The 17,415-nt window shown below is 47.6% G+C and overlaps 1 protein-coding gene across 1 annotated transcript in view; it reads right to left on the bottom strand.

Moving 5' to 3' along the window:
• LOC137570340 (cysteine-rich secretory protein 1-like) overlaps positions 1-17,415 on the bottom strand; it is an 82,790-nt gene that overhangs the window by 14,599 nt on the left and 50,776 nt on the right. The window contains exons 7-8 of the mRNA XM_068278988.1: positions 4,886-4,983; positions 3,146-3,240 (exon numbers count right to left, since the gene is read on the bottom strand). Of these exons, the coding sequence (XP_068135089.1) occupies positions 3,146-3,240; positions 4,886-4,983 (193 nt within the window). The remainder of the gene's footprint in view (positions 1-3,145; positions 3,241-4,885; positions 4,984-17,415) is intronic.

Genomic DNA, 17,415 nt, shown 5'->3' with positions numbered 1-17,415 from the left:
TAGTGCTGGGTGAGCGGTGTACACAGAGTGGCAGTAAACACAATGCTATATAGTGTGGGTGAGCGGTGTACTACTGTTCCCAGCAGCGAGTCAGAGCACAATGCTATACAGTGGCGGGTGAGCGGTGTACTACTGTTCCCAGCAGACACAGAGTGGCAGTAAACACAATGCTATATAGTGCTGGGTGAGCGGTGTACACAGAGTGGCAGTAAACACAATGCTATATAGTGTGGGTGAGCGGTGTACTACTGTTCCCAGCAGCGAGTCAGAGCACAATGCTATACAGTGGCGGGTGAGCGGTGTACTACTGTTCCCAGCAGACACAGAGTAGCAGTAAACACAATGCTATACAGTGGTGGGTGAGCGGTGTACACAGAGTGGCAGTAAACACAATGCTATATAGTGTGGGTGAGCGGTGTACTACTGTTCCCAGCAGCGACACAATGACTGGGGGGACCCTGGCTAGCCTGGCTGGAGAGAGAACTACCCTGCCTGCCTACCCAAAGCTAAACCCACAGGCAAATGGCGGAGAAATGACGTGGTTCGGGTATTTATTTACCCGAACCACGTGACCCGTTCGGCCAATCAGAGCGCGTTCGGGTCCGAACCACGTGACCCGTTCGGCCAATCACAGCGCTAGCCGAACGTTCGGGGAACGTTCGGCCATGTGCTCTTAGTTCGGCCATGTGGCCGAACGGTTTGGCCGAACACCATTAGGTGTTCGGTCGAACTCGAACATCACCCGAACTGGGTGATGTTCTGCAGAACCCGAACAGTGGCGAACACTGTTCGCCCAACACTAGTCTCCAGGCAGGCCTGTTGTCTGGAGTTCCACCCCACTTTGTAGACAGCACTTGGATGAGCTGCCAAGCAGGAATCAGGAGTTGAGGTCTTCAGTAATGCTGCCCCCTGTCTTGTCCAGAAGCCGAAAGCACGCTTCTTAGCTGGGAAGTGCAGCCTGGCTGGAGGAGTGTAACATGCCTCAACTCCCACTCTCTCATCAGCCTGTGCACTTCTGGACACGTGGGGATGGGAGAAGGAAGCTTTTATCTCCTCAGGAGTTGTTCCCACCCCTCTCTGCTTTCTTAAAGGAGTCTGACCCCTCCATCTTAAGGAGGTACTTCCTTCCAGAGTACAAGCTCTTCTCCATTCTGGAATCACTCTGCTACAAGCTTAGGTTAGGGTAGAATCAAGGCATAAGCTTAGGTCAGGGCAGAATCAAGGCATAAGCTTAGGTCAGGGAGAATCAAGGCATAAACTTAGGTCAGGGCAGAATCAAGGCATAAGCTTAGGTCAGGGCAGAAGCTTAGGTCAGGGCAGAATCAAGGCATTAGCTTAGTTCAGGGCATAAGCTTAGGTCAGAGCAGAATCAAGGCATAAGCTTAGGTTAGGGCAGAAGCTTAGGTCAGGGCAGAATCAAGGCACAAGCTTAGGTCATTCGGCACTGGGGCACGGACCGAGAGCCTGTGGTCAGGGGGTAACTCGGCGGCTAACAGCGGGCGGGGACTTACCGCCATTCCTCCAGCCGCAAGGGACGCTTTGCTCTGTGCGCGGCTAGTCTGGTCTTCAGTAGACCAGACTAGCTGCGCACAGAGTAGAGCTCCCTCCGGCTGCTGGAAGAACGGCGGTAAGTCCCTGCCCGCTGACCGCTGTTAGCCGCCGAGTTACCAGAGGGGAGAGCCAGGAAGGGGGACCCCAAGGTGAGGGAAGGGGGGGGGGAGTTCCCCCCTTCCCCACGCTCTGCACACCGCTTCCTTTCACTGCGCTCCTCCCCGCCTGGGGGACACCTATAGACCTAGCTACATGCTGTGGACACCTAAGACCTTTGCTGCCTATACTGGGGACACCTATACACATTGCTACATATACTGGGAATACCTATACACCTGGCTACATATACTGGGGACACCTACAGACCTGGCCACATATACTGGGAATACCTATACACATGGCTACTTCTACTGAGGACACCTATAGACCTGGCTATACTAGGGACACCTATAGACCTGGCTATCCATACTGGAGACACCTATAGACCTGGCTATCTGTACTGGGGACACCTATAGACCTGGCTACCTATTCTGGAGACACCTGTAGACCTGGCTACTATACTGTGGACACTCATAGACCTGACTACCTATTATGGGGACACCCATAGTCCTGGCTACCTATTCTGGGGACACCTATAGACCTGGCTATCTAAACTGGGGACACCTATAGACCTGGTTATCTATTCTGGGGACTCCTATAGACCTGGTTACTTCCACTGGGGATACCTTTAGACCTGTTACCTATACTGAGGGCACCTATTTTGGGGTACCTGCTGCCAGATTAACTATTTTTGGGGAACCGCTGCTGCCAGATTAAGTGTATTTTGGGGAACAGCTGCCAGATTATGTGTATTTTTGGGGAACCACTGCCAGATTGTGAATGTTGGGGGAACCGCTGCTTGCAGATTATGTGTATTTTGGGGGAACCACTGCTGCAAGATTACATGTATTTTGGAGGGAAACACTAAGGGCCCTTTTCCACTAGCAGTCGCTAGCGTTCGCGCTGAACGCTAGCGATTGCTGAATCGAAATTCCGCCGTTTTCCCGACGTTTGCGGCCGCGATTTTGCTATGCTATGCAGTGCATAGCAAAATCGCGGCAAAAGTCGCTCCGCGGCGCGATCGCGATCAAGTAAAAAACGAATCGCGGTAGTGGAAATGACCTACCGCGATTCCTATGTTAAAAAGCAAACCGTAGCGAACAGTTTGCGGTTTTGCAATTCAGCTAGCGCAAACGCGCTAGTGGAAAAGGGCCCTAAGGCAGAGCTCAAACTTCCCCGACAGACCTTTTACACCACTGCCAAGGTCATGTATATTTTGTCCCACCCATGACCACGCCCACATTCTGTTGTGTGACCACACCCATTTTTCAGTGCGACGCGCTACGCGCGGCACAGGTTGTTTTTTTTTTATCAGCATAAAATATCTGTCAGCAGTAAATTATTAGATCTTACTCTGTGGGCGACACTGGTACGGGGCCCCATAATCTGCTATTGCCCGGGGGCCCCATGAGTTGTCAGTCTGCCCCTGGGAAGAATCAAGGCATAAGCTTAGGTCAAGGCAGAATCAAGGCAATTATTTTGGTCCATTACTTACTGCAGAGGTTTAAGCTGGTGTCACAGTACTCTTTGCACATGCTGCAAGGTTCCCCTACAGCATAAGGCGTGTATAACGACTCTTCCCGATTCCCTCTGGAATACATAGAGAGTATATCTGTAAAATATACATATATACTATAAAGTTTTTTTTAGAAACACTGAATCTTGCAGTGGATCTTGATTGCTGTTCTATGATTGTAAATTGAATACTCACCTGATGACCCAGGAAGATTGATCCCAGCGACGTTCCTCGGCAACCAGCATTCCCTGATCCATACTCCTGCGGGCAGGAACACGAGATGTCATATGACTGACATCGGGGATCTTAAAGATCCACCGTGACGGTTGTTAACGCAGCGCGTCATCAAACGTCGTTCATGTAATCGCACGCCTGTACCCTCATCCCTAGATCGTGGAAACAATCGCTAAAAAAAGCTTTGGTTGTCGAAAAAAATTGTGATGTGGGTACAGGCCTTTAGGAAGACACATACTAGTACAGCAGAGGCGTTACTGCACAGGAAGGATGTCGGGACCCCAATACAGTTATGGGATGGGAACATTTGTGGTGGCCACACTTGTTTTCTTATATGACCCCTGGCAAATGGGTCTCCAAACCATGGGGGGGAGGCATGTAAATGTGGTGCAGAGAGACAGGAAGGAGGATTTGAGATAAAGAAGCAGTTCAGTGTGGCACTCCCTGAATGATGTGACCAGTATGCAGGAGAAAACAATGAAGCTGCTGACCTCTTTGCTACCAATACCCCTTTAAAAGGATCCGAGGAATGCTAAGACATGTGCTCCGCCAATATCCATAGAAGGAAGGGTATAACAACAATACACATAAAGAAGCAGAAGCGTGCACTAATGTCCTCAAGTGAATCTCGCTTTTTAATCCTCCAGGACAAATCCATACAAACGGGGTAACATCAGTGTACACATTAGTATAGTTGCATATACATACTGGTGCTGGTAGCAGTGGTCTGGTGGGTGCCTAGGGTGTGAAGGGATCGGCGACGGCCGTTTCGCGTCCAACAGGACGCTTGGTCACGCTGCGTTCCACAAATTGTGGAACTGATGTTACCCCGTTTGTATGGATTTGTCCTGGAGGATTAAAAAGACAGGAAGGAGGAGCCATCCAATACAAATGTGCGATGGGGGTAAGAGGTCTCTTTAAAGGTGGAGGCAGCTAGCCCAGGGAGGAGCCTGACGCAGGGAGGACATAACGATACAGGGGGACATACTGAAACAGGGAGGACATACTGATGAAGGGAGGACATACTGACGCAGGGAGGACATACTGATGCAGGGAGGACACACTAAGGTAGGGAGGACACACTGACACAGGGAGGACACACTGACGCAGGGAGGACACACTGACGCAGGGAGGACACACTGACGCAGGGAGGACACACTGACGCAGGGAGGACACACTACGCAGGAAGGACACACTGACGCAGGGAGGACACACTGATGCAGGAAGGACACACTGACGCAGGGAGGACACACTGACGCAGGGAGGACAGACTGACGCAGGGAGGACGTACTGATGCAGGGAGGACGTACTGACGCAGGGAGGTCATACTGACTCAGGGAGGACACACTGATGCAGGGAGGACATACTGCCGCAGGGATGTCATACTGATGCACGGAGGACGTACTGACACAGAGAGGACATACTGACACAGGGAGGACATACTGACGCAGGGAGGACACACTGATGCAGGGAGAAAATACTCACGCAGGGAAATAGCGACAGACGTAAAACATTTCCTCTTGGCTGCCAGTTTTGCATTTGCTCACGCCGCAGCCGACCTGAAAGGTGTAATCAGTCATTGCCTGTAAGAGAAAAACTTTATTGTTAACATTGCTAATAGCAAGGCATGATTTTTTGTTTTTATTATCATTATAGATAGTCAGTGTGATTTCCCTGTACTCTATCGACAGCCTGCAAGAATGTGTTACTTGTCTGGCTCCCCTCCCCAAGCACTGTTGAAGTGAACCCGAGGTGAGAGGGATATGGAAGCTGCCATATTTATTTCCATTTAAGCAATACCAGTTCCCTGGCAGCTCTGTTGATCCTTTGCCTCTAATACTTTTAGTCACAGTCCCTGAACAAGCATGCAGCAGATCAGGTGTTTCTGACATTATCGTCAGATCTGACAAGATTGTTTCTGTTGTAATTCAGACACTACTGCAGCCAAATAGACCAGCAGGGCTGCCAGGCAACTGGTATTGTTTAAAAGAAAAGAAATATGGCAGCCTCCATATCTGTAACGATCGGTGTCAGCACACAGAGAGAATCTGATTATTGGTGATCTGCAGTATCACCAAGAATACAGATATATACCTGATTATTAATGATCTGCAGAATCACCAATAATACAGATATAGTACTAACCTCTGGACACCTGTATATATCGTGAGTGTTTGGTGCAACAGTATTTACTTTGAGTAATCCACCTGATGAGCAGGTGGTCCTTGGCGGTGTGGGCAACACTGCTCTTTTGAGAAGCACGAGAACCTACCAGCAGCCTGAGATCTTCCAAGGGGTGGAGTCTCAGGCTGAAGGTAGGAAGGACCAGTGAGTGAGTGACCAGGGCCGTGCCGACACAGAGGCCGACGAGGCTCCAGCCTCAGGGCGGAAGTCATTGACAGTCTTTGCGGGCGCAAGGAGTAGGACTATTTTGCCTGGCTGCTCGCCTTCCCCCCCTGTGGTCACGATGCCTGCGCCCCCGCCTCACAGTGCTGCTGACCAGGCTGGCTGCGGGGGATGACGGAGAGGGAGCGGAGTGTATACATTCCACTCCGCTCTGTGCCTGTTCCCCGATGCCGCCCGCCGCCAGCCCCTCTCATAGACTTGGCCGGATTTCAGCCTAGCTCCTGTCGGTATGCAGGTGTGACAGGATTAAACTCAGACCTCCAAACAGCACAATAATAAGGCTGCCACTAGATGGAGCTCTGCTAGGATTGCAATGTTCTGAGGAGATCCAGGGCCTGAGGCTCATATTAAAGTTGGACATCAACTGAGCCACATGTCTGTGTCTCTCCTCTGTTTAAAACAGGTTAGTGTTGATAACTATAGGCAGAATATTAAGGTCTAGATAAGATATATTTGTTCCTGTTGCTATGTTAGTCTATGGGTTTGTCTATGCTAGTTCTTATAACTATAGGCAGAATATGTATGTCTAGATAGAATATACCGTATATACTCGAGTATATGCCGACTTTTTGGGTCCAAAAAAGTGGCCCAAAAGTGGGGGTGTCGGCTTATACTCGAGTCACCTTCTCCCCGGAGTGCCACCGCGGCATATGCAGAGTGGTGTGGGCAGCGCAATTAACCCCCAGCATATGTAAATAGTGCACAGCGAGCCGGGCTTCTTTACTCACGTCAGCACCGCACGCCTGGATTGCCCGTCATCACCATGCCTCTTGCCAACCACGGAACAACACAGCGCAAAGACCGGAGCCAATCAGGAAATCACACACTCTACCGCTGTGTACTCGTCACATAAAGATAGGTGTTATCAGCTGTGCACGCAGTTCGGGAAATTGCTTTACCTTCAGAGAGCGGGACGCATCTCCTATGTTTCAAATTTCGTCACGAGGCATGTTCCCGATTGGCCGGCTGTATTGTCAGCAACACAGCCGGCCAATCAGGTGCCTGAAGGGTGGGAACATACCGCGTGACGAAACTGAAACCTAGGAGATGCGTCCCGCTCTCTGAAGGGAAAGCATTGCCCGAACTGCGTTCACAGCTGATAACATCTCTCATTATGTGACGAGTACACAGCGACAGAGTGTGGGATTTCCTGATTGGCTCCGGTCTTTGCGCTGTGTTGTTCCGTGGTTGGCAAGAGGCATGGTGATGACGGGCAATCCAGGCGTGCGGTGCTGACGTGAGTAAGGAAGCCCGGCTCCCTGTGCACTATTTACATATGCTGGGGGTCAATTGCGCTGCCCACACCTGTGACTACACAGCGGCAGAGTGTGATTTGTTCCGTGGCTGAGTGAGGCATGGTGATGATGAGCAAACCAGGCGCGCTGTGCTGACATGTGAGTAAAGGAGCCCAGCTCCCTGTGCACTGTCTACATGTGCTGGGGGTTAATTGTGTTGCCCACACCACTCTGCATATGCCCTGGTGGCACTCGGGGGAGTCATGGCGATGAGGGCATGAATGTGTAATATGAATCGTCAGCTTAAAGGTGAAAGCCCAGCTCCCTATGCACATTCTGCAATGCAATTCTGCGAGTCACAATGATCAGTTTTACACTCTGCCTGCCACCGCTCTGCATACCGTATGTCAGGGCCACTCCACATTAGAAGATGTAAAGGCACTGTGGACCTTATTCATCAAAACTGCATTCTGAATGTTGCCTACAGCAACCAATCTGATCAAGCATCGCTGCTACAGTCTGCCAGCACCACCAAAACGTTGCAATTTACTTACCTGGGCCTCTTTCAGCCCCCACGGTCTATATGGTCTGTGCTGTATTCCCTACCCTCGGCTTATACTTGAGTCAATCACTTTTTCCTGGAATTTAAGGGAAAAGTTGGGGGGTCGGCTTATACTCGGGTCGGCTTATACTCGAGTATATACGGTACTTGTTCTTTACTGTGACAGCCTGTTGGTTTTTCTAGTCTGTATATCATTGCATTATGCTGATAGAGATATGAGATATTAAAGTTGGACATCAACTGAGCCACATGTCTGTGTCTCTCCTCTGTTTAAAACAGATGCTGCTGGCTGCATGGTGGCACTAGTCTGCACTTACACCACTGAATACTGGTAACATTTGGGGGCTTGGCCTGGGGTGGTGTAATCATCGTGCAAGACAGTCACAGGGAGAAGCTGGCCATTACAGTAAAGTGAGAGGGAAGGCTTCAAGCAAGCTACACAGGCTCTGAGATGGCTGACACTACTCCAGTGAAGAAGCTGCAGTGGCAGATCCAGAAGCTTCTGCACACTTTGTCTGAGGATCAGTTGCTCTCACTTGCTGTGCAGATTCAGGGAGATGCTGGAAAAGAAGTTCCCCAAGCTACAGGTTCAAGTGAGCAGGAGATCTATGAGTACATTCTGGAACACTTACAGGGAGAAGCAGTGTGCAGCATGGAGGACAGTGGGAAGGCATATCTGCTGCAGATAAAAGAACTGTCTGAGTCTTTGCTAGGAGAAATAAACTCTGACACTCCTCCTGTAAGTGGGGACAGAGAGCACAGCATAATTCACACAAAAGACAGAACACTGCAAATGACAGAAAGTGGCTTTACATTAAAGGACTTAGCACAGGGGCCCCAACCGTCCCGATTTCGCCGGGACCGTCACGGGTTGGGGGAGGGGTCCCGCTGTCCCGGGATAGCCCCCCTTTGTCCCGGCTGGCAGCAGAGGAGGCAGCGGAGGAAAAAGAAGGATCGAGGCGCCAGCCGCGGCTGTGGTGTGCGGGATGCGGGTCAAGCTTGTCCCCCCTCCCTCCGAATGTGCCCCCCAGTGTCCCCCTGTATGGCGAGATACGAGCGCAGCAGAGCGGCAGTCTTACCATCTTCCTCGCGTACTGGCATCTCTTGCTTCCAACTACTTCCTGTGACGTCACAGGAAGCGGCCGGAGAAGACGAGATGCCCATATGCGAAGAGGAATGGTAAGACTGCCGCTCTGCTGCGCTCGTATCTCGCCATACAGGGGGACACTGGGGGGCACATTCGGAGGGAGGGGGGACAAGCTTGACCCGCATCCCGCACAACACAGCCGCGGCTGGCGCCTCGATCCTTCTTTTTACCGTTTACCTCAACACCCATGGGCACCCTCACCCTTCTCCTATATATATCTATATATCTATATATATATATCTATATCTATATCTATATATATATATATATATAGGAGAAGGGTGAGGGTGCCCATGGGTGTTGAGGTAAACGGTAAAAAAGAAGGATCGAGGCGCCAGCCGCGGCTGTGGTGTGCGGGATGCGGGTCAAGCTTGTCCCCCCTCCCTCCGAATGTGCCCCCCAGTGTCCCCCTGTATGGCGAGATATATATATATATATATATATATATATATATATATAAATTTTTTGACTAGGGGTGTGTCAGGGGGTGTGGTTGGGGGCGTGGTCGGGGGCGTGGCTTAAGTGTCCCAGTTTCTCATCTCAAAAAGTTGGGAGGTATGTTAGCAGCTTACCTGCCAAGAAAATAATTTAAAATTTATGGTGGTCAGATTTCAGACGGGGACTTTGAACTTACATATAGCAGTGTATGCAAACAGATTGATGAAGGTATACAAGAAAGATACTCAGAGTCAGAAATCATCAGAACTGTGCTGAAAGCTGTGAAAGCAGGAACTTTTAAGGAAATGTTGGTAAACAAGGAGGATCTTTCTGTTGCAGAGCTTAAAAGGTTTTTGCGCTCACATCTCCAGGACAGGAACAGCACTGATTTGTTCCAGGAACTGATGAATGCTAAACAGCATGATAAAGAAACTCCGCAGCAGTTTGTGTATAGAATTATGGGACTAAAGCAGAAAGTTTTGTGGTCTTCTCAACAAGTTGGTGCTGCAGTTACTTATGACAAGAACTTGGTGCAAGGAGTGTTTCTGCACACACTATATCAGGGGTTAAGTGAGAAATATAGTGACATTAGAAGAGAGATTAAGCCGTATATTTCAGATTTATCGACAAGTGATGATGTGCTCCTAGAAACTGTCACTAAACTAGCCAGAATAGAAGCAGAGAGGCAAGTCAGATTAAGTGGCATAAGCAGTTCCAAGCTGACTACCACAAATGGCATTCAGGCACAGGATGTAAGAGAGCCCATAAACCATGCTAGTGACAATCAAACCTCATTGGTAGAATTAAAAGCACAAGTTGCTGCTCTTACAAAGAATGTACAATCTCTGCTACAGGCAGGTGCAGTAAAAAAGAATGAACCTGGACCTGTGAAGGTTTTAAATGACAGTGTTAAAACCAAGACTGTGTATAAATGTAAACAATGTGTGCATGAAGGGAAAGATAAATGTTGGCACTGTTTTAAATGTGGTCAGGAAGGTCATAGTGCACGTGGCTGCATGAAACAGAAAAGGCTCTTGGGAAACGAGGAATGGTCACAGGAGAGGGACAACCAGTGACCAGTTCTCAAGACAAGTCCCAAATCAGTACAAAACCCAGTGAAATGCCTCACCCACCAAAGAGTTGGGACAGAAGAAAAGTAGCCAGGCTTATAGGAAATAAATGCTTGCTTACTTGTAGTTTGGGAGGTGTGTCCACAAAAGTACTAGTTGACACAGGGTCCCAAATAAGTATTGTGGCTGCAAGCTGGATAAAACAATACCAAAAGCACACTACAGTACAGCCTATTGAAAAATTGTTAGGAGAAAATGAATGCTTAACAATTAAAGCTGCAAATGGTTCTGTTGTTCCTTATGATGGGTGGGTTGAGCTTGAACTGAATATTGAGAATAATGGGGAAAAGGTAACTATGTTTGTACCCATGCTAGTTAGCGAACACTGCTCGTTCACCCCAATCATAGGGTTTAATGCAATTGAAGAAATTATTAAAGAAAATGCTGACAGTCGTAACTCTGATCAAAGTAGCGTCACAATACTATTAAGTGAGGCATTGCATGTAAGGAAATGTAAAGCAAATGCTTTGGTGGGTCTTGTATTGTCATCCACTAGTAAAGATAATAAGTTGGTACGTGTAACGAATGTGGACTCGTCTCCGTGGTCAGCGCACCAGACGTGTGCTGACACGGCGGATTTCCTCCACAAGCGTATAAATTTGCAGGAACCCAGCAGTGGGTGCAATGCACCTGCAGAGGGAATTTCCTGTCGGCAGATGGCGCTGAGGAGTGCAGAGGAACCTATCCTCTGTACCTCCACAAATGCCAGACAGGAATTGTACGAAGCACAGAATGCAATCGCAAGAGAAGCGATTGCGAATGAGAACGAGCAAAGGGACAGATTTGTATGTGTGTGCGCCAACCTGCGACTGTGCACACACCACAGCAGATACGAAGCAGGAACGCGATCGCGAGAGGTGCGATCGCCAGACGTGACACAAGGCTACAGCAAGGCGGAGCACGAGAGTAGCAAAGGCACAGCAAATCATACAATGAGGAGATACGGAAAATAACAAACGCTAGCTAACTGCGAACACTGCACTCATTCGCAACAGTGCACGCGGTTATGCGCGGTCTCCACGTGATAAGCACAATAGAGACAAGCACGCCTAACTAACCATCGACAGACAAACATGAAACAGAAGACGCGAACGCTTGCTTAACGGTTACCTCACCGAGCCTCCAGCAAGCGTCCGTAGCAGACAAGACAGACACACGAAAACAGGGACAAGCGAGAGATAGGATCCACAGCACTAGCGAAAGTGGCTAGCGCGATCCAGGAGGACAGAACAGAAGGATCCACAGCACTAGCGCGAAGCGAGTGCGATCCAGGTACAGAGTAGCAGAATAGAAGGATCCACAGCACTAGTGAAAAGTGGCTAGCGCGATCCCAGGAGACAGAACAGAAGGATCCACAGCGCTAGCGAAAAGTGGCTAGCGCGATCCCAGGAGACAGAACAGAAGGATCCACAGCGCTAGCGAAAAGTGGCTAGCGCGATCCCAGGAGACAGAACAGAAGAGATAGCTGGTAGCAACCGCTGCACCAGCTATACTCCAAGAACAGAGATCAGAACCATTTCCTGTCGACCACCACTGGGAAGGGACAACAGCAACAGAACAAACAAACAGATAAACAATCCTAACTGCACTAGGGAAACCTGCCTAGTGCAGTTTTCCAGGAATACTCTAAGCTGATCTTTAAACAAAGAGCATGGCTGACACTCTCCAGAGTGTTTCACAGGAAGTCTCCTTATGAACAGCCAAGCATTGTGGGAAAGACATAGTACTTATAGTACACGCCTCCAATGAATGTGGCCAGGCTATTTGCATGACAACGTATGCAAATTCCTCTGCAAGCACAAGCTGCAAAACTGACAGAAGCTCTTCTTTCCAGAGTCCTGCAGCATGCAAACCTACACAATGGTCAAAAAGCTGCCTGCCTGCACAGGCAGCTGAGCAAATCATCACAGTACGTAGCATATATACCGGTAGCCAAAGCATTAGGGTTCTGAAAGGAAAATCATGTGAGATTCTGTGTAATATTCATTCCTGGCCTGGAGAGGATACAGTGCTGTTTGAGCCACTATTGCCCAGTCAATGTCCTGAGGGTCTGGAAGCGTTCCCTATACTTGTGAAGATGCACAGGGGGCGAACAAAACAGATAAAGATTCCTGTTCAGAACACCACTAAGCATACTGTATATATTCAACCAAGGACTGTGTTAGGCATGATCTACCCAATTATGGAAGAGATCTCTGTGAATGATATTAAATCTGCAAAACAAGCGGTACAAAAAAGAAGTAAGAATGCAGTATCCATGATGCAAGCAAAGGCCCAAAGCTCCCAGGGCAAGAAATTGAATCCTCCAGTAGATTTACAGCATCTCACTGAAGAAGAGCAGACACTTGCTAGGCAGATGTTGTTCGAGGAATCTGACATTTTTGCAAGAGAGGAGGGAGAGATTGGGTGTATTCCTAATCTGAATCTGCAGATTAATTTAAGAGACAAGATCCCAGTGCAGAAGTCCTACAACTCCATACCAAGACCCTTATATCAGGAAGTAAAAGACTATATACTGAAGCTAATGAAGAGGGGGTGGATACGCAAGTCAAAATCACCTTACTCCTCACCTGTGGTATGTGTCCGAAAAAAAGATGGCAGCTTGAGACTGTGCATCGACTTCAGGGAGTTAAATAAGAAGACTGTACCAGATAGGCATCCCCTACCACGAGTTCAAGATCTTCTAGATAATCTGAGTGGATTCTCATGGTTCTCTATTTTGGATCAGGGAAGTGCTTACCATCAAGGGTTTATCTCTGAAGAATCAAGGCACATGACAGCATTTAGTACACCATGGGGGTTACATGAATGGGTAAGGATCCCTTTTGGCTTGATGAATGCCCCAGCAGCATTTCAAAGGTGCATGGAAGAGACTCTGGAAGGTCTGAGAGATGAATGTTGCTCCCCCTATCTAGATGATGTTCTGTGTTATTCTAAGACATTTCCAGAACATTGAAGTTCTAAGAAAGATATTTCAGAAGATGCGTGCACATGGAATCAAGTTGAGACCAAATAAGTGGAAGTAAGGTTCCTAGGAAGACTTGTGTCAGGCAATGGAATCCGAATGGACCCAAAGGATACAGAAGCAATTCAGGCAGTCAGAGTGAAAACACCAAGGACAGTGGGAGATGTGAGAAAACTATTAGGGTTCCTGAGTTATTACCGCTCCTTTATACAAAACTTCTCCCGAATTGCTAAACCTCTGTATGACCTGCTGCAAACAAAGAATGAATCTAAGAAAATAAGTAAAAATGAATTAGCAAATGAGAGACAGCATGTGAAGGCAGGAAGAACACAGCAGTTACCCTCAGGAACTTCAGTTCAGTGGACAGCAAAGCATCAGGAAACTGTTGACAAGATAATAGTGTTATTAACCAAACCTCCAATTATTGCTTATCCAGACTCTAATCTGCCATTTATCTTGCATACTGATGCATCACAAGATGGGCTAGGTGCAGTGCTTTACCAACATCAGGAGAATAAACTACGTATTATTGGATTTGGTTCACGGACACTGACGCCCACTGAAAAAAATTATCACCTGCACTCAGGGAAGCTGGAATTCTTAGCCTTGAAGTGGGCCATTTGTGATAAGTTTCGGGACTATCTGTACTATGCACCCTCTTTCACTGTATTTACAGACAATAACCCACTGACCTATGTTCTCAGCTCAGCAAAACTAAATAGTGTGGGACACCGATGGGTAGGAGAGTTAGCTGATTTTCGTTTTGATATTAAATATCGTCCAGGTAAGAAAAATGCAGATGCTGATAGGTTGTCTAGAATGCCATTAAACACTGCTGAAGATGAAGATGAATTCATAAATGTGATGACACCACAGACTATCTCTGCTATATGGAAAGGAAGCAAGGCAGGGGTTGATGAAGCAGATCTTTGGGCCATGTCACTAGCCCTAGAACCACAAGTTGAAGAAAAATTTCAAGATATTGACACTCAGGAAATTATTACAAAGATAAGCTCAGAAGTGCTCAGTCAGAAGACAAAGCTATCCAAGTGGTAATGGATCTAAAAATGAAGAAGAAAGTTCCCTCAAAGGAAGACAAAAGGGGCCTGGACAGGAGAGGAAAACAACTCATACATGATTGGGGCAAACTGAGTGTGAAAGATAACATCTTACTACGACAGAAGAAAATAGTGGTTCCAGAGAAATTAACTCCGATAGTGTTGAAACACTTACATAATGACATGGGCCACTGTGGAGCAGACAAAGTGATGCAGCTGGCAAGAGAAAGATTCTACTGGCCTTTCATACAGAAACAGATAACAGACTATGTTACTAAAAGATGTAGCTGCCTCAAACAGAAGCACCCGACAGTACCGGACAGGGCACCTATGGGTTCTATCAACACAAGTGCTCCTTTTGAACTTGTCTCTGTGGATTTCCTTCACCTAGAGAAGAGCAGAGGTGGCTATAAATACATACTGGTAGTCAGGATCATTTCACCCGTTTTGCCCAGGCATATCCTACTCGAAACAAAGCAGGAAAAACAGCTGCAGAGAAGATTTTCGACAATTTCATCCCTATATTTGGATATCCTGAAAAATTACATCATGATCAAGGTAAAGAATTTGAGAACCACCTTTTTAGAAGGTTGAGACAGTTGTCTGGAATAGCCCATTCTAGGACAACACCGTACCATCCACAAGGCAACCCAGTTGAGAGACTGAACAGAACACTTACAAATGCTCCGGACTTTAGAAGAAGAGAAGAAAGCTCAGTGGAAAGAGTATCTACCACACATTGTCCATGCATATAACTGTACCAGGCATGATGCTACTGGCTACGCCCCTTACTACCTGCTATATGGTAGGGCACCTCGTCTACCAATAGATTTAATATTTGACCTGGATGATGAGAACCTCAACACTATGCTGAGAAATGGGCGTTAAAAATGAAGGAAGCTTACAGAATTGCCTCTGAGAATAGCCAAAAGTCATCTAAAAAGGGGAAAAGGTACTATGACAGGCATGTCAAAGGAATTGCTCTGCAGCCTGGTGACCGTGTTCTTGTAAGAAATCTGTCAGAGCGGGGAGGGCCAGGGAAACTCCGCACCTACTGGGAAAAAGAAGTATGCAGGGTAATTGAACAGATAGGCCCAGAACATATTTATAAAGTTGAATCAGAGAAAGGTAATAAACCAACAAGGGTGATTCATCGCATTTGCTGCTTCCTGTCAGAGATTTACCCCTAGAAAACAAACCAAAGGAATCACAGAAGAGAACTCACACCAGGCCAGCAGCTAGAGTTAAAGTAAACAACAATTCAGAGAGCACAGAGTCAGATTCCTCAGATGAAGGCTATTACTACTGTCCTGAACTTTTCCAATACAGTGAGCAATGTGTTACTCCTCAGTTACGAGCTGAGGCTGAAGAATTTTATCCTAGGGACCATAATACCCCACAAGAACAGCTGGAAAACCATCAATTGCCAGAGGAAAATGTTCAAGACCTGCCTCTGGAACTTACAGAAGAACAGCTGGAAAGCCACTGCCTATCAGATAAGGAAATCCAAGACTTGCCTGTAGAATTAACAGAAGGGACTAGAGCACCATCTTTACAAAAAGCAGATTCACAATGTGACGAGGACACAGTTACACCAAATGTCCCTGAAGAACAGAGAAATGACAGTCCTCCACGACAATCAGACTATCCCCAAAGAACAAGGAAACCAAAGGAGATTCTCACATATGAGACCCTTGGGAAACCCTCTTTTCAAAAATGGAATGTTCATGCAAATGTGATCGAACAGCACTGTAATCCCCCAGAGACAGAGAGGCCTATCGATATACCTTTAACAATGCCCTCATGTTCATACTTTTTGCCAGGAACATATGCAGATTGCTATGATCTGAACTATGATTAAATTCCATTCATGAAATGTCAGGAGACATTTATTTAAAGAGGGGGAGTGTGTGACAGGATTAAACTCAGACCTCCAAACAGCACAATAATAAGGCTGCCACTAGATGGAGCTCTGCTAGGATTGCAATGTTCTGAGGAGATCCAGGGCCTGAGGCTCATATTAAAGTTGGACATCAACTGAGCCACATGTCTGTGTCTCTCCTCTGTTTAAAACAGGTTAGTGTTGATAACTATAGGCAGAATATTAAGGTCTAGATAAGATATATTTGTTCCTGTTGCTATGTTAGGCCTAGTCCACACTAGGTCCGGAAACGTATCCGTGCCTGCGTTTTTCAAACCGGATGAAAAACGGAGTCCCGGATACTAATGTTGATAATAGCATCCAGCCTCACCCAAGTAAAAAACGGATCCGTCTGCGTTTGCGGGGACCCGTTTTCAAAACCTGAACGGAAGGTCCGGATCTGCTGCATTTTCACGGACCACGGATACACGGATGGGTAGCGAAAAGCAATGGGAAAACGCAACTCCATCTCCACAGGCAAAATAGCACCAAAAACGGATGACAAAACGGAAAGCCTGAACTTCCTTCTCCTCCCCTCAACGTCATCTCTGACAGCTTCCTGTTTACGAGTTGGGAGAGACACGAGTGCAGCCATCATGCCCAGGAGCTTCATCAATGTGGAGGACTTCATTATGGCCGTCCAAGAGCGGCCAGAGCTGTATGATAAGAAGAATGACCTCTATAGTGACCTACAGCATGCCAGGAGGGTATGGGAGGAGATCACAAAACAATTTGTTCCTGAGTATGACAAGTTTCCAGCCAGGAAGCAGGCCACGGAACGTAAGTGTGCCCCCACATATCTCTGTGGTTTGAAATACATGTTTTTCAGTAATCTAAATGCCACTCTCTGCCCCCCCCTCCAGTGTCTCCTAAACTGCCACTCTCTAGCCCCCCCCCCTCAATCTAGCCCACTCAGTGTCTCAAAAATGCTCTGGCCCCCTGAAGTGTCTCCTAAACTGCCACTCTCTGCCCCCCACCGTCCCCCCCCCCCCCTCAATCTAGCCCCCTCAGTGTCTCAAAAATGCTCTGCCCCCCTGAAGTGTCTCCTAAACTGCCTTCCCCAGTGCCACACATGTTGCATTTATAAGAACACTCATCTGTAAAAAGTTTAGAAAAAGTTTATTAAACAAAGAAAGATACAATTAAAAATGTA

Source organism: Hyperolius riggenbachi, chromosome 4, assembly GCF_040937935.1.
Source record: "Hyperolius riggenbachi isolate aHypRig1 chromosome 4, aHypRig1.pri, whole genome shotgun sequence".
Lineage (NCBI taxonomy): Eukaryota > Metazoa > Chordata > Amphibia > Anura > Hyperoliidae > Hyperolius > Hyperolius riggenbachi.
This window is presented reverse-complemented; position numbering and strand designations above follow the sequence as displayed.